This window comes from Myiozetetes cayanensis, unplaced genomic scaffold (assembly GCF_022539395.1).
Source record: "Myiozetetes cayanensis isolate MyiCay16 unplaced genomic scaffold, myiCay2020 scf4, whole genome shotgun sequence".
Taxonomy (NCBI): domain Eukaryota; kingdom Metazoa; phylum Chordata; class Aves; order Passeriformes; family Tyrannidae; genus Myiozetetes; species Myiozetetes cayanensis.
Window position 1 is genome coordinate 63063112 of NW_026087631.1, and position 21724 is coordinate 63084835.

The window sequence follows — 21724 nt, forward strand, 5'->3', positions numbered from 1 at the left end:
CTGGCCTTTTCCATTGGCTTTGTTCTTGTCTAGAAATGAAGCTGGTCAAGGTCATAGCTTGTGCCTGTTCACACTGAAAATGGAGTCTTGTAAAACCCCAGGCAATGAGTGTAAAGATTATTCCTTTCAAATACATTTTCTTTTTCAGGTACAAATTGTTAAAAAACTCTGAAGTAGTGTGCTATTTTTCTCCTACCACTACACTCCCTTTTTTCAGTTATCAATAAGCCCTCAGATTTCCACGGCTTCTATGAAAATTTAAAAAAAGGTCAGGTGGATGCTTCCTTGGAAGTTGGTTGACTAAACACAAATTTTGTAATTTTTTCCTCGCATTCAGTCCATGTCAATTCCTGGGATTTACAAGAAACTGATGAATTTCATTTCTATTCTCCACTGTGTTTTTAAGCTTTTCTGCTCCAGACTGTCTTTCTTCTTTTGCGCTGTTACTGAAGCTACTTAGCCTAGTCCCAGCTCTTTCAAAGTTCATAAACATCAGAAATAACCTCAGATTGATTGTCCAGTCCTGGGCAATGGCTCTAGGTGGCCCTGCTCAACAAAGGAGTCTGCTCAGGTGAGCTCCAGAGGACCCTTTCAGCCTCAACTGTTCTGTGTTTTTATGATTCATGTGAAATCATTGCATCAAGGGTGTGCAAGACTGTTATTAGATCCCTTAGTAAATTCAACTTCCCTGCATTTTTCATCTGACTTTAAATAACCTGACTGCCATAAGTAAGCTTCCCATTTGCTCTCTGTACTGTTTTTTTCTGCATTGCTAGATGTCTGCTGATGGTATTTCTTTTGAAAGTCATTCAGGTTTGTTTAATAACCTGATTTCCTTGTCTCCTCGGTGGCAGAAGATAATATTGCCTGCATTGTAGGCTTCATACATTTGCATTTTCTTCTTCCTTTTTCTCATTCTTTCCTTGCATTTCTACATGGTGAAATCTAATGCCTTGTCTGTGATTCAGTATTTGTAAGGAGGCTTGTGTTTGAAGTGGGGTTTGAATGTTTAGATATGGTTGATTGCAAGCCAAGATACAAAATTAACTATTGTCTCTCTTCTTCCAGCCACTGTTTCCAGGACAGGGACGCTGATGCCTCATGTGAAAGCCAAGGTATTGCTCTTCAGATCTATGTGGCAATTGGTGAATGGTGGCATAGTTACTGCAGTCATATTGTTTGAGAAACTGGCTGAAAAAGAGCAGACAGAAATGGGTTTAAAATAAAAGCAGAACTGCAATCAGCTTGCAGCAATTTCTCCTTTTGTTTTTTACTGTGTTTTCTGTTTGCTTCTGCTGTTCAACTTGTCTTCCCTCGCCAGAGATCCATCCTCTCTCCTTTTTGCCATCTGCCTTCCATCAGAGCTCTTTGTCCATCAGTCAAGCACTTTTTCCAAGGGGGTGATCTTTTCTTTTGGTCTGGTTTCAGGTCATACCAGGAGCAGACGACAGGTTCAACAGCACACGGAAACAATCTGTTGGAGCCCAGTTCCGGGTACGGTATTGCTGCCCTGCAGTGCCCCGTGAGATGAGTGCAGTGATGTTTTCATTGGAGCTTCCAGACTGCTATGCATAGTTGAAGCATCACTGGTGTAGACAGGGGTTTTCCTGGGTGCCAAGCACGGCTGATTGTGGTGGGACTGACCAGGTTGTTGTCAGAGCCCGGGAGGTTGCTGTGGGGGGAGAAAACAGTTCCCACTGCAGGCTATTGCATGTCAGGCTCTGGCAGTGTTTTGACTTGATGGACTGTTGATCCTGTGCCCTTGACAGCATTCCCTGATGGTGCTCATGGAGAGGTTGTATTCTGCCAACCCACACTTTGTGCGCTGCATAAAGCCCAACAGCCAGAAGGAGCCAGGTGTGGTAGACAACGAGATGGTGCTGCTACAGGTGAGGATAAGCAGTGTTTGTCCTTTACAGGTACCTCTGCCATGGCTCAGTGGGAGGGCAGACCCCAGCAGAAGGCTGTGGAAGCTGACTCATCTGAGTCTCCCCTTGCAGAGAAAGAGTGGCCACACTTTATATACATGTGGATGTTCTAAGCACTTGCTTGTTTTTATGGCACAGACTGCTAGGTCCAGATTTTGCACTCTTAGTTCTCTCCCATTTCTTTTTCATTAATCCAATTGAGATCTGCTTTTTGGGCACTAGGATTCATCTTTGCATCTCCTCCTGGATGGGGACTGGTACAGACAGTACTCCAGAAAAAAATGCTTTCCAGAGGAGACTGTTCTCACCCATCAGCCAGGCCAACTCTGAATAGGAGCCAAGATGGGATTGCTTTGATAGGAGTTGAAGTGCACTGATATGACTGTATTTGGATATTGTGTCAGGCCTGAGGTCTAGATGCTTTAAAGAAAACTGAAAATGATTAGAAGAGTTCAGAAAGCTCAGTGGCCTGTTTAATGTATATAAGAAAGGAAAGGATTAAGAGGAAGTTCATCCATGCCTCAGAGTACTTCTGTGCCTAGATTTGGAAATAAAAAGCTGTCCTCTAAGGGACAGAGGCAAAGCAGTACCCATGGCTGGAAGGTGAAGTTATTTCAGTAGTTGGTTTTTATGGTTTCCAACTTCTAACTCAGAGTGGTTAATCATCAGAGTTACAGGATGTGGTAAATTCAGTCTCTAACCAAGGAAACATTTTCAGAAAAAAACTTTTTCGTTTTGAACTGGAGAAGTTTAAGACTGAATGAAGTAACTTCTGACTGCAAAGGAACAAACTGATGTCCTAATGGCCTGCTTCTCTTTGTTTCTGGGATCCTCTTTGTGGTGCCGCTTCAGCTCCGGTACAATGGACTGCTGGAGACAATCCGTATCCGAAGAGATGGTTTCTCCTGGAGACCCTTCTTTGAGGAATTTGCTGAGAGGTTTGTTAAAACCTCTGAGTGTTCCTTCTTAGGTATTATTAGGGAATCAACCTTGCTAACCAGATATGGGCAAGGAGTAAAACACCCTCTTTAAAGTTCATGTTGTCTGAGATCATGGGATTGTTTGCTGTGGGAGGCTGAGTGAGAAAGACAGTGATGTATTGTTGTTTGCTGTCAGGGTGACATGGGTCAGCTCAGCACATCAAGGATGTGGCCTTTATGTGTCTGTATGGGTTTGTTTTCCACAGATATGCAATTCTTCTAGTTAAACCTGATGTCTCCCTCACAAAAGAAAGGTAGGAACACTTCCTTTGTTGTGTGCAGTCTGATTTGTTCTTCAGAGGCTCTTACTCTCAGAGTAGCATAGCAAACTAAGTAAAAGGGGCAAAAAGAAGATGGGGTTTTTTGGTGGTGGGGAACAAAGATCCCAGGCAAGGATATTTAATGTTTAAAAAGCATTTGGTGCAATGATGAGTGAAATCTTTCTTGAATTGTTATGTAGCAATTCAGTTGAATTACCATATAGCCTTGCTATTCTGTGGAATGAAAACTGGCCAAGATACTTTATTTAGGGGCTGACAGTAGTGGTCAAGGCTGTTCACTGAACTCAGTGTGGCAGGGCCTCTCCAGATTTTTCCTGATGGCTTCATGGGAGAAGAAAATAAAGACAATGCTGAACAAGCACCCATCACTGAATGTGTCCCGGGGTAGAGAGGATGTGTCTAGTCCAAGTATTTCGTATATGCGCAGGCGAAACATACCCTCAGCACTTTCAGAACATGACCGTTCCTTACGTGTGTAAATGTCCTTCCATCTCTGCAGAGGGACAGAGTCTTACCCTGTCAGCTTTTTCCTTTCTGCATCTAGGGCAGCAGTTCCCCACCTCCTCTTCTCCACTTTCCCAGTCCCTTCTTCCTGCCTGTGTCAATTGTGATTGATAGTGCGAATGAAACATGTAAGGCAGCCAGCTGAGGAGGGGTTTTTTTAGTCATTTAAGAAAAGGATTTGAATGATCTCCTGGAACAGCTCTCTCCTGGCAGTAGCTCCTCCAGCCTTCACAGTGCTTCCTTGAACTTCCTGATGGTTCTGAATAATAAGAATTGCAAACCCAAGTGAGGTCACAAGAGAATCTCCTAGATGGGAGAAAAGTGATTGTAAACAGGCAGCATGGTGTGTTTTCAGAGGCAAAAAACAGCGGATGCATTTGAGATAAAAATTCCTGTGGATTTGGATTGTGGCACTGTAGAAGTTGGCTGAGATAGAAGTAAAACCACTTCTGCTTTGCTGTGTGAGATATTAGCAAAAAGTGTCACTATGATTTCACAGCTTGGATTTGCAGGCAGAGGGAGGAAGCTGTCTGTGTGTTGCAACTAGAGTAGTGCTTTCAGTTCCAAGTGTTAGGGAATCTTTCCGAGTGACCCACATTTTGTCAGTGAAGTCTTCAAAACGAAACTGGAATTGGAAAACAGACTTTCTCCCGGAAGTCTTGCTGTGCCGACCTTGCAACTTTTGTCCTTCAAAGGGCTTGAAAACGAAATGAGGAAGAACAGTTCTAAGAATAAAATAGGCTCTGCAGAGTTGCCTCCCAGGGAGTTGAAGGAAATCTGCCTCTGGGAAGCCCTTTGCTGATGTTCTCAAATGTGATACTAGCTGTACCCCAAGGTAGACAGACTGACAACAGTTACTGACTGTTGAGATTGCTGAGGCATTTTTCCTCCTCCTTATGCACCTAAAAACACTGGCTACATTGTGTTCACTTCAGGGGAAAATTATTTATTTTACCATTTTCCTCTTTTTCAGCTGCTTGGAGATACTGCAAAGTACAGAGCTGAAAGGCTGGATATGTGGGTAGGTGTGGATCATTGTTGCTGGGAGTGGGGAGCCTAAACTGCAGAGACTTTATGCATGTAGTCTGTTACCTGGTTCTCTGCAGGGAGAACTTCATGACTGTAGGAAAGGCTTGTCCGAAGGATGGCGTATGCAAGTTTATGTAAACGGTGTTTCTCCCTGCGTCTTTCTCTTCCCAACTTCACAGAAAGTCACGACTTTTCTTTAAGTATTGGCATCAGGAACAGCTGGCAAAGTGTGTGGAGCGACTGGAAAGAGCAGCAGTTGTCATACAGAAAGGTGAGCACTGGAAAAGGAGAGTCCCTCAATGCTGATCTCAGACCAGAGGAAGGAGAACCTTTTCTGCAGTCCCTCCTCTTCCTTTGCACCTTTGCAGATGACAGAAGGCTAGGGCAGGCACCATCTCCATGTCAAGGCCCCGTGAAGTCAAAGTACTCATTGCAAATGCTCACAGTGCTCATCCTCAGTCAGGAAAAGCCCTCAGACAGTGTGAGCCTTGGAAAGGGAAAACGTGTGCTCTGGAGAGCTGAGCTGAGCAGGGCAGGCATGTGATTTGGCATCCTGAAATCTGGCTAACTGTCCTCTGGAGTAACGGCTTGTTTGTGAGTTGTGTTGAACTGAGCAGAGGGAAATGAGTGAAGCAGATCTCATTCCTGCTTTTAGAGAGGACGAGGTTTTGGTCTGCCTTGGTTTTTTTTCTTTCCTTTCCACGTAGCATCTGCTCTGGCAGCCTGTTTCTCCAGAGTGGCTGTGGGCAGTTTGGTACTTCACTTTGCACAGGGTCCATGGGGAATGTGCAACCAGGAGAAGGAGGAGGCTGTCACCATGCCTAGTCCCTCTCTGTTGCTGTTCTCTTCTGTATGGGTTGCTGCACTGCTGAAGCATCTGAGCAGCTTCCAGCTGTGCACCGTACAGTGTGACAAACGTCAGACTGTCACATGCTGTGCATTGTTCTGATCCACAGGGAAGATGTGTGGGTAGTAGGAAATGAGAGAGTGCAACCTTCAGTTCATGTGCCTTAATACCTGGTAGAGTAGGAGGGATCATGCAGTGTCTGTAATGCTCCTGATGAACCCTGTGATAGCTGCCTGTGGTAAAGATTATCCTGGGGACTGACACTGAGGAAATCCCATCTCCATAGGGTCTGAAGGATACCAGGGAGATACCAGAGGGTTAATGGACCCTTCTGTGAGCCTGTTTTTCAAGTGTTTGGTGCCTTGGCATTAGAGATGAGATCTGTAGTTGGATTTCTATAAATCTGTGATCTAGCAACTTAGAGAGTAGAAGACAGTTCTCACATGGTTTTGACCGCTTGCTCACAGTAGAGTTTTCATTGCTGTTTATTAACATGATTCAAGTGTCGAGGACTTTGCCCTGGATGAAAGAATATTATCTGGTGTTCTTCCCTAAGAGAGTGACAAGGGCATGAACAGCTCTTTCTTTTTTTTTTCTAACCACAGTTTTTCTCTGAACAGTTTATAGGGGATTCAGATGCAAGAAGAGTTACGTAAAATTGGTGGCTGAGCTGAGAGCTCAAGCACAGCATCTGCAGAAGTTGGCAGAGAGAGAAAGAAGACAGCAGCTGGCCCTGGAAGCAGAGGCCCAGAGTGAGTTGCTCCCACTCCCAGTGCCCCTGTGCATGGCCACTGGTGTGACGATCACCTCAAAGAGCTGTAAGCTCCAGGGGATGGTGGCCTGCCCTCAGCTCTCCATCAGTGTGGTGGGCAGGGAGGTGCTGACACTTTTGCTCTTTCAAAGTGTAGCTTCGTCTATGGGGAGCAGAAGCAGCATCATGAGGGTTGTTTGCCTGGCTCTGCTGGAAGGAGTGCCCAGGCTGTGTCTTTCCCACATACTTGGTGCAGCAGAGACTGTCCCTGTCCTGGGTACATGGAGGGTGGATATTGGATGCTAGATTTCACCTACTTATTTCCTCTTGTTGCAGAAAGGAGCCACTTTCCAGTTCCCATGCCACGGAAGAGGCACTCTCAGCCTAATCCCAATCCTTCTGATAAGTCACAACAGCCACCAGTGCCACGGCCACGCAGCAAACTAAAAGAGGTAGTTTTGGGGCCCCTTAGCCAGATGTGCTGGTTCCCTGCCCCATCTACCTTCTGCATGCACATGTTCTCCTGCATGTGATCCCAGGAGAATGTTGTCATTTTTATTATGAGAAGTGTGAGTCCTTTCCTACTGTTGTTAGTTAAAAAGCATGGTCAGGACCTTTGAGGAACTGAGAGCAGTGTTCAATAGTTTGCAACTGATCTTGTCTTAAGGGACTCAGGAATGGGATCGCCTACCAAAGTGATGCCTTCAGAGACCCCCTGCCTTTGATCTTGCTTTCATGCCAACTTTCCATCTGTCCCCACTTTCAGTCCACTCCTTTTGATAACTTCTTGGACCCTTCTGTACCTCACCCTGTTCTGCGAACAGAGGAGCACACTGGAGAAGAAGCAGAAATGAGGAAAATAAAGAGAGGAGCAACTCTCCGCTGGTTCAGAGAGACACAGGCCGAGAAGGTCGTGCAGGATGATGGGGCCTTTCCAAGCTGGCTGCATGGGATGATCAGCAGGAGGTGAGTACACTGGACACAGTGGCTGCAGCTTGGGCTATGACAGGCAGGCAGAAGCCACCGTGTCCTTAGGAGGACTGCATAGGTTGAATTTGACAGGCTTTACTTCCCTAAGGAATAGGAGTGACCCACATAACCTTTCTCCCTTTTAATCTGTGAGTGTCAAACCCCTTGGAGGAAGCTTGTCACAGGATGCAAATGCTGAAATTTTGCATAGGTCCAGAGAACAACCATGAAACTCATAGGAAATAAACACACTCTGGGTTCCTCAATACAGATCCTGTGCGGGGAAGGGAGGCTTGTAAAGTAACGGGAAAGGAAATACACACATGCATTTTACCCTGCTGAGGACCATTTGCAGAGGCAGGAAGATGGACTTTTGGGCTGACTTATTATGACTGGTTTTGTATCTCAGTCTAGGTCAGGAGGAAACCTCAGTTTACAGCAGGAGAATACAGATTTGTATTAATATTTTTTATTAAATGTTATTTATTTATTAAATTTTATTTTTTATTTTTATTTAGTGAGAACCCCATAGCAAAATTCCTCCGAAGCCCCCTGACAGAGGAAAAGGAAGGGTTTTTGTTGATATCTCTGCCTATCCAAGTAGGGTGCACCATAGGTGGAATTTACTTCTCCTTAAGCTGGCAGAGACATCCACAATGCCTATCTTTCTTACAGAGTTGATTACAAGACTGTGAACTCTAAAGCTTTTTTGCAAAAACCTTTATTTAAATGCTTGAAGTTTTGCTACTGGGTCTGCCTCACACTTCACTCTCTTGGCTGAGCCAGGCTCTACTTTTCAAGCACTGTGATAATCAGAAATGCTGGTGAACTGGATGGCAGTATAGTCTCACCTGTATGCAAATTAATCTATGGTTCTCCATGCTTGCCTAACTGCCAGTATCCCAGAATTGGTAGGATTTCTGTGTCAGTGTTGCTGTTCAAGTTGTCACTTGAACACCCTCATCATCTTGTTCCAATTTCTAACTTTTTTTTCTGTTAAAACTGCAACTCTATTTCAGTCTTATTAGATCACAGGTGCCTGGATTTTGTCAGATTATCGGTGTGAATCTTTACTCACAGACGATTACACAGCATATTAGCTTAGCAAAGAACAATACAGTAGCTGACAACTCCCTGGTAGCTGCATTTCTTTTCTCCTTTTTTAAGATAATTATTGGTGCCTTAACGTACATTAATGCTTTTGTCCACAGATGGAAGAATGCAGGAGAGGAACTGGTGTCTGGAAGACAAAACTGTCTAAATTCAAATATAGGCTAGCTATGAGCACTTCACAATGAAGGGCCAAAGACACTGATGCTTAAGTGGAGATTAAAGTCTCCATACAGCAGTGTAAGCTCAGCCTCATGAAACGGAGCAGACAGAGGAATCCCGAATTGCACTGGTGATTTGCAGTCACCTTTAGCCTGGAGCAAGGCACATGACAAGCACAAAGCAGAGCTTTGTCTTTTGGGCAGAGAGGGGGAAGACCTCCTTCCAGCAGGAAGTTAGAGAGCCAGGGTGGTGTAATCCAAGTTGGTGTTTTTCCAAGGCACTGGGCTTACCCCCTATCCCACTGCATCCTGACTTCTTCAGCCCTGGTGTGTAGGAAATGGACATGGGCACAGACCCCTCATCTCAGCAGTGCTTTGTCACATGCTCTGTGCTGGAAGGCAGCTGTTGCTATTGCACTTGTCAAACTGCTGGAGCAGGTTTGGAGCAGCCCTGCTTGGAGAGGCTATTGCTGAGAGTATCGTGCCTCCTCACCCTCCTAATGCCTCCCACACCACCAAGCCTGAGTCAGGAAACCAAGCTAGGAACACACTGGGCAGATGCTGGCTGCTTCCTTGGAGTGGGAGCACTATGCTGGTAGCACATGAGATAGGATGGGAATCCCTGCTATGTGACAAGGTATGTGCTCACTTTCCTCTGAAAAACTCTTTCCTAATTCCAGGGAAGCTGAAAACTTGCTGCGTGACAAGCCTTTGGGTTGCTTCCTTGTTCGGATTAGCCAGAGCCAACCAGGCTACATCTTGACATACAGGTAGGTAACAAGCCTTGCAGAGAGGGCTCAGGGAAGACCTTCTTGCTGTCTGCAGCTACCTGAAAGGAGGTTGTAGCAAGGTGGGGGTCAGCCTTTCCTCTCAGGCAATTGGCAAAAGGGCAAGAAGACATAGCTTCAAGCTGTGCTAGGGTAGGTTCAGCTTGGACATCAGGAGGGATTTCTTCATGTAAAGGGCTGTCAAGCACTAGAAGAGGGTGCAAAGGGCAGGGTGGAGTCATCATCTCTGGTGGTATTTAAAAGATACATACATGTGACACTTGGGGACATGGTTTAGTGGTGGACTTGGCAGTGCTGGGTTAATGGTTGGACTCAAGAATCTTAAAGGTCTTTTCCAATCTAAATGATTTTGTGGTTCTATGAAACTGAGCACTGCATGAAATTCTATGATCCTGGAATTCTACAATCATAGAATTCTAGAATTCTGTGATTCTGCCTGACTGGAGGAGATGACTTGCTCCACAGAGGAGTCCAGTGAGGAGGCTCAGCCTCTCCTGTCGTGGATGCTTCAGACAGTTTGTAGTAGCAGACAGGACACTGCAGAGTTTGTCTCTTGCCAAAAAATAGACCTGGTTTTGGGTGTGGTACTGTGCTCCAAGGGTAGAGATCCTGTACTATATGGCTGAGTGCACAAATCAGGTTGGAAGGAGCACTGAGGTTGTTGCTCCTCCAGCACCTACAGGCACAGTGTGTTAGTGCACAGCACATCTCCTGCCCCTCTTTGGTATTTTTTGCCGTGGACACTGGTCACATCTGGCCTCTTGAGACCACAGGTGGAGAAAGCAGGAACCAGGTGCTGGAGAGACGGTGCAGCCCTGTGCCATGACTGTTCCTGTCTGTGCATGTCCCCAGGGGCCAAGACCGCTGCAGACATTACATGATCCAGGTGCAGCCCAACGCACGCTACATCATCCTGAGAGAGGACCGGGCTCACGCCTCGCTCACCGCTCTAGTTCGGTACCACCAGACCGTGGGCATCCAGCCCTTCATGGAGATACTGACCGTTCCCTGTGCGCAGGTGAATGCCAAGGATCTGCAGTGGGAACAGGGGGCGGGGACTGTGCCGTGCGTGGATAGGGTCACAGCAGCAGCATCTCACTTCTGTTTTCCTGTTGGGGGGTGTCCCATTCTGGCCAAGCAGCTTGGCTGCTTCTGCATGCACCGGGAAATGCTGTTAGCTGGGAGTCCTGTGGTGGGGGAGAGGCACTATCAGGTGGATGACACCCCTCCCGACCCCTGAATGTCAGCAGTGGACACAGCTGTGTGTTCCTCTTTGTTGTGCTGTTTGTGTTTGGAGGGTCTGCAAACCACTGCTGACTCCACTCTTCCTTTCCTCAGAAAAGTAGTAATGACCTGGATTATGAAAATCTGGAGTACCCCACGCTGAGTTCACCCGAAGGCAAAGTAGCGACCCCTTCACAGAAGGAGCCCCGTCCCTCCATGCCTTCCATCAGCAAACCTGTTCTGCCATGGTTCAGAAAGAGCAAGAATTTCCAAAACCAACAGACCCTGGACAAGAGTAGGACAAATCCAAGCTCTAGAGAGAGCAGACAGCAAGCCTTCCCTCGCCTCCGCTCTTCCATACGACTGGCGATGCAGGAAATCCAGCAGGTGAGCTGGGGCATATCTTCTACCAAGCCATGGCTCCTCTGGGACAGAAGGAGCTGCCCTGCCCAGGGGCAGGAGAGAGGAGGCTTCCCCAAGTAGCACTTGGTTTCTTAGCTCCTGGGTCACAGGTTTGGTTTGGTGTCTTGGGATCAAGACTGTATTCTTTGGAAGTGCCAGACTGGGGGAAGACCCCGAGAGGGGCTCATTGAGATGCCCAAAGAAAAGTCTACGGCAGAAGGGCTGTGATGTGACCAGTGTCCCAGGAACTGCTTCCCTAATGCTGTCCCTCTGCTTCTCACTGCAGTTCAATTCCTATTCCGTGAATGTCCCTGAACAGGGGCAATCGAGCCGTCACCGCTGAGGATGTGTAGCCCAAATGACTCGGTAAGGAGGAGGCACGAGGGCAAAAAGCAATTGCAGCTCCCCGGGAAATGGAGGAGTAGAGGGGCTCTTCCCTTCATGCTCCACCTGGAGCACCTCTTGGCCGCAAGCTACATAGAAATAGAGTAGGAAAAACAGAGGGCAGCAGCCAGCTTCCGTCCCAGGACTGCAAAGAGACCGGGAGAACTGGGAAGAATCAGCTGAGGTTTGGGTTCCCAGCAGCTGTGGTGCAGAGTGCCTGCAGTACAATGGCAAGGCTGCTGGAGGGAGCTCACAGTTTGTTGGAGGCCTGGGGCTGGAAGGACTAGGACTATTAAAATGCCTGTCTGCAGTGGCTTAGTGTGGTAGAGGGAGGTGCTGTGGGTAGCAGGGGCAGTGAGCTGAAAGGAAGGCTTAAAACATTGGATAAGGCAGCAACTTTTATTGCTCTGAAGAGGACTTTAAACAAGAAGGCTTTAACAAGGTCTCAGCAGCTGGAAGCACAGCTGGTTAATGAGACTGTGGTCCATTGGGTGGGTTATAGGAGTCTATGGAGTGGGCCAGGAGGGGCCTTTTGGCAGACCTTGCATTGTCTGAAGAATCTAGTGGATGTGCAGCTCCCACTCAGTTGCTGAAGGCAGGTGGAAACTGTAGTGGTGCCGCTGTACACCTCTGGAAAAATATCAGGATATATGTGAACTGGGAGTGGAGAAGGATCAAAAGACCATGTTTTTGGCTGCTGACCCACCACAGGGCTTCCAGCCTTGCACCAGGATTGCCGAGCTTCCTGCACAGTTCCACTCCCACCTGGAATTCATGCTGTAGCAAAACTTTTTAGCTGGGGCCTGTCTTGTCTTTTTCTTGATGGCTGAGAAAATCCTCTCCCTGAAGTATTTGACTCAATTGCTTGATTTCTCTACATACCATTCATTGATGTACCCAGGGGATACTCCCTATGTCTGAGGTTAGGCAGAGGAAAGACAAACTGCATAGACAACTTCAAGCTTGTTGCACTGGGATAGCTGAATGAAAGCCTCATTTTATGTCCTCCAATGAGTTATGTTTCTTGACTTTCTTGCAGGTCCAAGTGGCTCAGCCCTATTCTCTTCCAGTGCTGCTGGGCCTTGCCTAGTAGTGAATGTATTCAGACATAGAGTTGCCTTTTTCCTTTTCTCTCTCTCTCTTTTTTTTTTTTTTTTTTTTCTCTGCACCCACCTGGCTCTGTGCCTTTAGGCAGGACTGATGCAGAAATTAACTCAGTCATTCTCAGTGGCTGCAACTGCAGTATCTGGACAAGTCTGACCCTGGCAGAGGGAGAGGATGGGAGCAGTAACACTCTGCACAGACCCACAGTACCTGACAATCTGCGTGTCAACACTTCAGTGTTCCCAGAGACTCCTCACTTAGCACTCTGAATAGCCACAAACTGCGTATCTCCCAAGAACCTGTTCTGTCACAAATACCTGTTCTGATTGCCTACCTCTTTCTCCTCAAGTCGTCTCTCTCTGTTTTGGTCCTGTGTATCTGCTGCTCTGGAAGCTAAGGGGGATATAAATAAGACTGATCTGTCGTTTTTGTTGAGTGCAGGAGCACTTGAACAGAAGCTGAGAAGGGTCAAGAAGATCCTTCTTGCAGAGGGGATTTCCTGCCCTTGCATCAGCAGCATGCTGCTCCCCAGTCCTTGACCAGAGCTCAAGTCAGGGAATCACTGGTGAAACATTCATCCTGGCTGAAATCATTACAAGTCTGGGCTGGACAACATGCTGCTTTACACTGAGTGTAGAGGGTTTGGAATATAAGGGACCAAACTACTTGTACTGTTCTTAATACCTTTTCAAGTAAATCTCTTTTTATTCTATAAGGAGGAATTTGGTGTTTTCTTTGTTGCTGTTACCTGCACTCAGCTTGGTCATGGATTGCAAATGAAAGGCTAACACCTCTGAGGGTGGACACGGGATCACATTAAGTGTCTCAGTGGAGAAGCTGAAGGCTCATGGGCCACTAACCCTGGTTACAGCTACCAACTCTCAACAGTCGCTCTGGTACTTACTTACTCCTTAAATGCTCCTGGAGTACTCCTTACTCCACCTGTAATGCTCTTGTCCTGCACCAGCCTCATCTCCCTGTGTATACCGTGGATGAGATATCCCCTCTGCAGCCTGTGCTGAGCTCCCTCTGCCTCTGGTCCCCTGGAAGATTCCTCTACTCTGAAGGACAGCCATGCCGCCCACCCCACTTCCCTCCTCCCTCAGAGGCACAAGCACAGCTGAGTCCAGGCTGGTGCTGTTACTAATGAGACACAGGGTGCAAGCGGCTGTTCCTCCTCCCGCCCTGTGCTGAGCTGCACTGGACCTCAAGGCATGCTGCTGGCACCAGACAGGGAAGTGGTGGCTGTTCCAGCCCACTGTGCTGGCTCTCTCTGGCACTGCCTTGCAGCATTAACACACCTTTTCTCTTCCTCATGTTGGATTTTGGCAGCTGCTTTGAAGGTGTTCAGGACAGAACCAGTCCAGGCAGTCAAAGGCTGCTTTAGGCAAAGTCTTGCTGGCTGAACCCAGGAGTGTTTTACTGGGCAGCTTTGGCTGCCAGTGTTCTCCTTGGCTTCCTTCACTGCTGGGCAGCTGGGAAGCCTGCCTCTTGGGTAGCACACAGAACCACTTTGCAGCCAAAACATTTCTAAGAACTCATGCACGGAGCTGAGATACGTACGAGAAATGCATATCAGTAATGAAGTCGCTCGGTAACTCTTTCCTGCTTCCAGTGCCAAAGAGCATGGTGCAAGTCCAGGGCTAAGATCCAGCTGCAGAACACTGTTGGCTCCTGTAGCCTGGCAGTGGTAATGTTGAACCCACATGAGTGGTGAAGAGCTCTTCCCCAGCAGCTGCCATGAGTAGCTCCTGAGTGCTACTGCAGGCACAGCTCACAAGTGGTACTAGAGGGAATGACATGAGGGCAGGGTCAGGTTAATTCCCTAGTGGGTCAGCTTGGCACATCTCCTGGCAATCTTCCCAAAAACAGAGCCAATCACTCACAGATGTCTTTTGCCCCTGTTGCAGTGGGTGGTAAGTAGAATCACAAGTTGGCCAGCCGGGAGCCTGGCACAGACACAGGCAGCACACCTGCACTGGCAGGTCAAGCTTCTTGCACATGTATTATTTCTGCTTTTTCTGTGACAAGGCAGGAGGAAACCAAGGGAAGAGAGGGTGAGAAGCTGCTAGTCAGAGGAGGTTATGCAACGCTGGAGGCATTGGCATGTTTTCTGCAAGGCACTGGTTTGCAGAGTCATTAGCAAACACTCAGTGCCCTGCCTACATGCAAGGTCTAGTCAAGCTTCTGGAGAGCAGTGGGGGTAGTGCTGGGCTGTCAGGGAGAAAAATGTGTGCCAGCAGCTGGGAAAAACTGAGGGAAGAGCTGGGAATACAATAGGCTGCTGAAGAATAAAATGGAGATTTGACAACTCTAGTGTGGTCTTTGCCTGAATGTTTCTAGTTCATGGCCAAAGTCAGCACTGGATCTTCAGCTCTATGTGAGAGCTAAGAATTTCTTTCATCTTCTCCATGAAGACAACTTGTCCTTTGAAGACAGACTGAGAGAGTTGGGGTTTTTCAGCCTGGAGAAGAGAAGGGTCTGGGGAGATCTTATGGCACCTTCCAATATCTAAAGGGTCTACCAGAGAGCTGAAAAGGAATTTTTCACAAGGGCCTGGAGTGCCAGGACAAGGGGAAATGGCTTTAAACTGTCAGAGCACAGGTTTAGATTAGATACGAGGAAGAAATTATTTACTGTGAGGGTGGTTGAGGCACTTGAACAGGTTTTCTGGAGAGGCTGTGGATGCCCTTGAAAGTGTTCAAGGCCAGGCTGGTGGCAACCTGGTCTAGTGGAAGGTGTCCAGCCCATGGCAGGGAGTTGGAATGAGATGACGTTTAAGGTCCCTTTCAGCCCAAGCCTTGTTAAGATTCTGTGGTGCAGTTATCCACTGAAGAAGAACAGCTAGATGAGAAGGCATACCTTTTTTCCTACAGCAGAAACTTGCCTCATGGCACTTGGAAAGTCATGTCTCAGAAAAAAGCAAAGGACAAATTGTGTGAGCCAGAGCGGGAAGGCATTTTGTGTTATATCATGTTATAGTTCAGCTGGCATACGATGAACTAGATAGGATGTACTCCCAAAAAAAACTGCAAATACCAGGCTATGTTGGGCTGTGTGAGCAGGGGCAGCAACCAGAAGATGGACAGGCAGCCTATGGAACCCCTGGGCACTGCATTTAATGCCCCAGGGGACTCGAGCTAAACTCTGAGAGAAAGGCTAGGAATAGAAACACAGGCATGGGGAACTGGGCAGAGCCAGCACACAGGAAGGTGGGAAGAGCAGCAAGAAGGATTTGCAATCCACAGGAGTGAGAACTAGAAGTGCTCCTTTGGGCCTGAAGGCTTGGGAGGAATTATATTTCATAATCTGGGCCTTCCAAGTCATGCCCCCACACTCCACCCCTACAACTAGTGATTCATAGCATCCTTTAAAGAGCTTCCTTAACTTGCCTCCTTGTTTTTGTAAAAGGATTTTGTGCCCTTTTCTTAACTGCCTCTGTGCTTTACATCTGAATGATATTGGCAACAAACATTTTAGCTAATCACCTCTGGACAAAGATCCAGATCAGTCCTGTTCTGTCCAAACTAAAGCTCTGTCTTGCCTTTGGTCCTTGAGATATCTGGTCAGCAATTCCTCATTAAGCTGGCCGAAACAGAAATTTTCTCTCTTCTTCCATTCAATCCTGCTTGTTCTCCTTTTTCACAGGGCTGCTTTTTCCTCTCCTCTCCTCAGTCTGGCCATCATCTCTGATGCACACTTGAGTTTTAGAAATGTGAACCTGTAATCCAGGGACCAGTATGGCTCTTAAACTCTTTTCACAGAACTGGCAGCCTTCAAGTTGTTTGCTTTCTTCCTGGGCGATGTTGTAGTGTATGTTGACATGTTTCCTTCCCCAAATGCATCTCTAAGACCTATTTGGCCCTCAGCCCAGACAAGGCTCTCCATGCCACTCTGTGCCTCACTCCAGCCTGTGTCAAGTGACTGTGGAGTGTTATGACAGCATTTCTGAGCTATGGCCTTTCCTATCTTCTAGTTAAAGTCCACACCAAATGCTTGCATGATGTTACACTGCTTTGCAGCAACATCTAGCACAGGCTACTTGACCAGAGCTTTGCCTATCAGCTTGCTCCTCCTGGCGCTGCACAAGAGCATAGAAACTACTGTGTGAGATGTAGGGGTCAAAGCAGCATCAGATCCTGGCTGTGAAGGTGGCCATGGGGATGCTTGGAGCAGATGGAAGAGCCATAAAGCCATGCTTCCTCTACCATGTGTTCCCAACAATGCTCAGTTTAATCTTAATTCTGACCAAAGTACCCTTCTGTCTAGCAGTTCCTTGCTGGGATTGCTCTTCCATAAGAGCACCTGATTGCTTTTGATACATTCTGGATCATTTTGTATCCTAGAAATCCTAGTTAATTAATTCCCCAGACCTAGAGAACCACAGAAACACAGAATGGGTAAGGTTGGAAAGGACCACATCTGGTTCCTGCTCAAGCAGGGTCATCCTAGAGCACCTGGCATGGGATTGCACCCAGGTGGTTCTTGAGTATCTCCAGTGAGTGAGACGCCACAAGGCATAGTGAAAAAGTACTTAAATTTGCTTGGGTTTTAACCTATGTCATTACTTCATCAATACGCTCTTGTTTCTATACTATAAAACATAACAAGTAATCATTTCTAAATTACCTCGGTCACTGCACATGATTTTAAATACATTTTGATTTTCCCTTTCCCTTTTTCTGCTTCTTCTTATTTCCATTATGCCTTCTCTGAGAGGAAAGAGAGCAAACCCGGAGCTGACTCCCAGGCCGCTTTCTGGAATGAGGACAACTGGTCTGAACTCTTTCTTTGTGCAGGAAGAGTTTCTCCTTGTAAATTACATCTACCAACGATTATTTTATCCGTCATTTTGTCACCCAGCTGCTCATTCTGAGATCTTTCTTGAACACTGCAGTGAGTACTCTACACTGCACTCTTCAGCCTCACCAGCAAACTCTGCCCCATCAGTGCCCACACCCAGACCATTTATGGATACAGCAAAAATCACAAGCCCTAGCACACACTGGTGGTACACACTGGTGTGTCCTCCATTTTAAACACTGACCATTTTTCATTCATTATCTTCTGCCTTGCTATTACCATAGGAATAAACATCTTGCGGAAGAGAGCAATTAAGGACATTTGGTGTGAGCTGAAAGTGTTTTGGGCATCCAAGTACATCCATCTGTCCAGACACATCCATGAAACTGGATTCCTCACTCTTTCAAGGAGTAAGACGTGATTCTTTTCTACTAGAATGGGGTTGTTCCTGTCCCTTTAATCCCACAGACACTATTCCTAATTCCCTGTGTGGAACTCAGATTCACTCAGGTCCCCAGATTTAGCCAAATATCTTATATAAACAGAAGCCCAACCCTGGCATCTATTTGCCTCCTGTCATTCCTCTAGCTTCAAGCTGAATTAAGCAACAGGTTGTGTGTCCCATAGCATCTGGTGTTGAAGTTCCTCCAGAGCTCTTGCATAAATGCCATTTATATAATTTACTGTTTGTGTTGTAAATTTGTTTTTAAACTTATCTTGCTGAATGCTTTCACTTGAAGCAGTTTGCCTCATCCATCCCTGCAAAAGGAGGTTGCAAGATAGGAATTTCCCTTTGTACCTTGCTGGTGTGGATCACTCACTATGTTTTCTGCTGGGTTTCTACGTTCTCTGAATTGTCTTTCACAGCTCTGATATATTATTTATGGCAAGCTTCCAGGGTGAAAATGTGGGGGTTTTTTGTTTTGGAGTTTTTCTTTGGTTGGTTGGTTTTTGTTGGTTTTGTTTTTTGGTTTTTGTTTTGGGGTGGTTTGGTGGTTTATTTGTTTGGTTTGGTTTTCTTTTTTAGTTTTTCAGCTTATTTAGTTTGTTGTGGTTATTACTCTTCAGAGAGTTACTGGAGATGTTAAAATATTCTCAGAAGGGTGTGTTGTCTCTTTTGTTTATGGCTCATTTAACCTGTTGCACATTAATTTCCTCTTTCAGAATTTAGAGTTTCCTGGAAACCCCTTAGAAAATCACATCCTACCATCCATTTTTCTACCTCCTGCAGCCAGCTTTAAACAGGATGTTACACACCAGACTTCAGCAGTTTCACCTTGAGCTCTTTTAGAGCCACTTTGGAGGAGGATGGAACATGAAGGACTTTTCAAAAGGGCACGCAGTGATAGGACAGGGGAAAATGGCCTTCAGAGGAAAGAGTATACATTTAGAAGAAATATTTGGAAGAAGTTCTTTACTGTGAGGGTGCTGAGGCACTGAAACAGGTCGCCCAGAGAAGTTGTGGGTGCCACATCCTTGGGAGTGTTCAAGGCCAGGCTGGATGGGGCTTTGAGCAACCTGGTCTAGAGGAAGGGGCAGAGGGTTGGAACAAGATCATCTCTGACATCCCTTCCAACCCAAACCATTCTGTGATTCTGTGAAGCACACAAAGAAGGTGTAGAATTAATCCCCCAGGCAGCACCATGGACCTGAGTCCAGAAGTCCTTAACCTCTCCTGTGGGGAGCCTGCATGAGGCTTTGTGTAGTTACCGGCCCTGGTCTTTTCACATTTTGGGAATGCTGCGTGTTTGCAGAAGGATCCCCGGAGGAAGCACAGTGTTTCTGAGGCTCACAGCTGCTCTGGACAGGGCAGCCCGGGCTGGAAGGTTTTCAGCTTGCGTTTTGTACTGTGCAACGAGCTTGCTTATTGTGTCTAGTGTCAGGTCTTCTCATCACAGATCCTGGCAGTTAACAGCCACGGGAACCCCCTGTGCATCACAGATTTTGTTCCCAAAGCTGTGCTTGGCCTCCAGTCAAACAAAAACATTTGGCAAATTAGGATGTTGGGAAATCAACCAAGTAAGAAAAGCCACTTTGCAGTGTCAGGAGACCTGGGAGAGAGTTTCAAAAGGTTTCTCCTGCTGCTTTTGTGCTTTGGAGGTGTCTGCCAGCAAATGAGCCCTGCTGTGGCTAGTCTACTGGGCATCAGCTTAGCTGCTCAGTCTCTGCCAGAGGCAAGGTCTCACCAAATATTGGCTGGAATGACAGCAACAGCACAAGAGCCTGCTGAGCTGAGACTATGCCAGCCTCACCACACTGCATGCACTGTGCTAGGCGGAGAGCAGTGGGACAGTGACAGGTACTTCAGGAACTCTGCACAGTCCAGGGACAGCATGATGGCTCCCCTGGAGGAAATGAGGCCATGGCAGCGTGCAGATCCTAGCTAGGAATAGGGAGCTATCACCCTGTCTTAAAGCTGCAGGAGACAACTTGCGTATTTGTACGCCTACAAATTTGCTGTTGTCCTGGATGAACGTTGAGGGGGAATGGACTGCAATTCCATTGAATTAAGTAACGGAAAGTATTTGCCAGTGTAAAACACAGAAATGTTTCTGTAGAAGCTAGCCTGGATCCAGCATCATCCTTGATATGGGACTAAATATGCCTGACACAACCCGTTTCCCACAGAACTGGTTTAATGTGTCCTCTGTGCTCTCAATGCCAAAGCTGGGGGCTTGAGGGGGTGGGGGGGAGGGAGGTGTGTGATGTTAGCACTGGTGCTGCTCCAGCTCCAAGCCAGCTCTGCACCACACTGTTCACATCAGCCAGGAGCGTGGGGCACCACACAGCCTCCAACACAGCTGCACGGTGTCATGTTGCACAAGCTGGAATCACACAGGTACTTGCTTCAGCTCGTGTGAAAAAGCAGCTGAGCTTTTTCTGCCTTGGAAAGGAAACTATAAATATGTTTACTATGTCTTGGCTACGGATGGAGCTACCTCTGTGTCTTCACAACCCCAACATGGTTAATTTACAAACTGTCTTCAAACAAGGGGGAGTTGGAGTTTTGGAGGGGACTTTGTATTTGAGATAGTGCTGGAAAACACTACCCTGTGCCACAGCCAGCAACGTTCAGCATTTGCCTTTAGCTTGCAATTGCAGTGCTGTTCTGGTTTCATCCAAATTGAGGTGCTTCTGTTCTGGTTCTCAGTAGCTGAATGCAGGACTTCCACCTCTAGTTCCACTTCTCCCTAACTAAATTTTTCATTCCTCTGTAACCTGTCTTAGAGAAAGAAGAAAGGAAGCTTATCTGGAATCATGATTTCTCTGAGGAAGCACCATAGTGCATGGGGCGTGGCATGTCTGTGCTAAGAGCTCCAGGAAGAGTTGCCATTTTTCCTCAAGGCCAGCGCAATCAGCCCATCTCCTGCACACGTGCTCTAGCTCTGCTGCAAACACAGGCCATGCCTCCAGTTCTGGGGTTAAGGAAACTTGGCCCCTTTTCAGCCAGATGGCTAACGGCTGGGGCAGGGGACAGCCGTGCTAACACTGCATCAAAGGCTTAATGAATTCCAAAATCATGTGCTCCACGTGACAGCACTAATGCTTCCCTTCAGCGGCTCATTTGGGATTTGGTTAAAAACACATTTGTCTGACAAGTTCCCAGAGCTCGTTACTGCTCTTTTGATCCTGTTATCCCCTCGTGGTTCTGCTGCAGCTGAGCGAGAGGCAGGGGCAGGGTCTCTGCAGGGCTGGGCGCTCCATGGGCCCCACAGCTGTCCCCGGGAATTAGCCTTGGGATGAGCAGCAGAGCAAGGACAGCAACACCACCGAGGCTGCCGACTACCAGCTCACAGGGGACACAGGACTCTGGGCTCTGCAGTGGGGGTTCCTTGTTGTTTAGCTGGGGTTTGCTAACTCCAGTTTTTCTCAGATTTTTGTCATCTGTAGAAGATACAGTTTGAGAAAGAGGCTGGTTTGCAGTTTAATAATAAATGGCCCAGGTTTCCCTGCAGAGCGTGCAGATGACTTTGCAGTTGTCCAGGTTTTGTACTGTAACACCTGGTGCCTTCTGCCCAGGCTGGCCAACCTCAGCATGCCGTGTTTTATAGAGCTTTTCTACTTCCTCTTCTCAAATATACACACATATGTATATATTTAAAAGTCACATAGTTCTGTGTTGTTTCAAAGTTTTGATGATTAACATCTTTGTTCATTGTTATCTTCCCATTAAGTTCACTTCATGCTGCTTGGGTATACTCTCTGCATGAGCAATTTGCACTTGAATGATCCCTCCCTGTCTCTCCCAGTCCAAAATAGCAGAGTTGGTTGCTCTTCTTTTGCCTCCTTTGTGTAAACTGTATCCTTTACTGTAGGGGCTGCTGCCGAAGGAGGTGGTTGATCCAGCTGGATTTGAGTAGGAGAGAGTTTGCAGAGGGTTTTTCTTTGGGAGCCGGGGACTGTCTTTAGGCTTGAATTTGTAGCATGAACTTTGACTTGGCAGTCCTATCTATGTCAT

General features: G+C 47.0%; 1 protein-coding gene across 4 annotated transcripts; it reads left to right on the forward strand.

Annotated features, from left to right (window-relative positions):
• The first annotated feature begins 491 nt into the window (after positions 1-491).
• On the forward strand, positions 492-13177 carry LOC126647560 (SH2 domain-containing protein 4B-like). Of its 4 annotated transcripts, none has more exons than XM_050329869.1 (16): positions 492-571; positions 1069-1115; positions 1429-1494; positions 1770-1889; positions 2781-2866; positions 3115-3162; positions 4667-4714; positions 4902-4993; positions 6190-6321; positions 6657-6772; positions 7087-7286; positions 9241-9330; positions 10201-10366; positions 10687-10959; positions 11261-11340; positions 12398-13177. In XM_050329869.1, the coding sequence occupies exons 2-15, from the start codon at positions 1095-1097 to the stop codon at positions 11315-11317; spliced, it is 1515 nt and encodes a 504-aa protein (XP_050185826.1). In that variant the 5' UTR covers positions 492-571; positions 1069-1094; the 3' UTR covers positions 11318-11340; positions 12398-13177. The 4 variants fall into 4 exon arrangements, with proteins under 4 accessions (XP_050185826.1, XP_050185827.1, XP_050185824.1 ...); XM_050329870.1 differs by having other exon boundaries at positions 12550-13177; XM_050329867.1 differs by having other exon boundaries at positions 11261-13177.
• The last annotated feature ends 8547 nt before the right edge of the window (positions 13178-21724 follow it).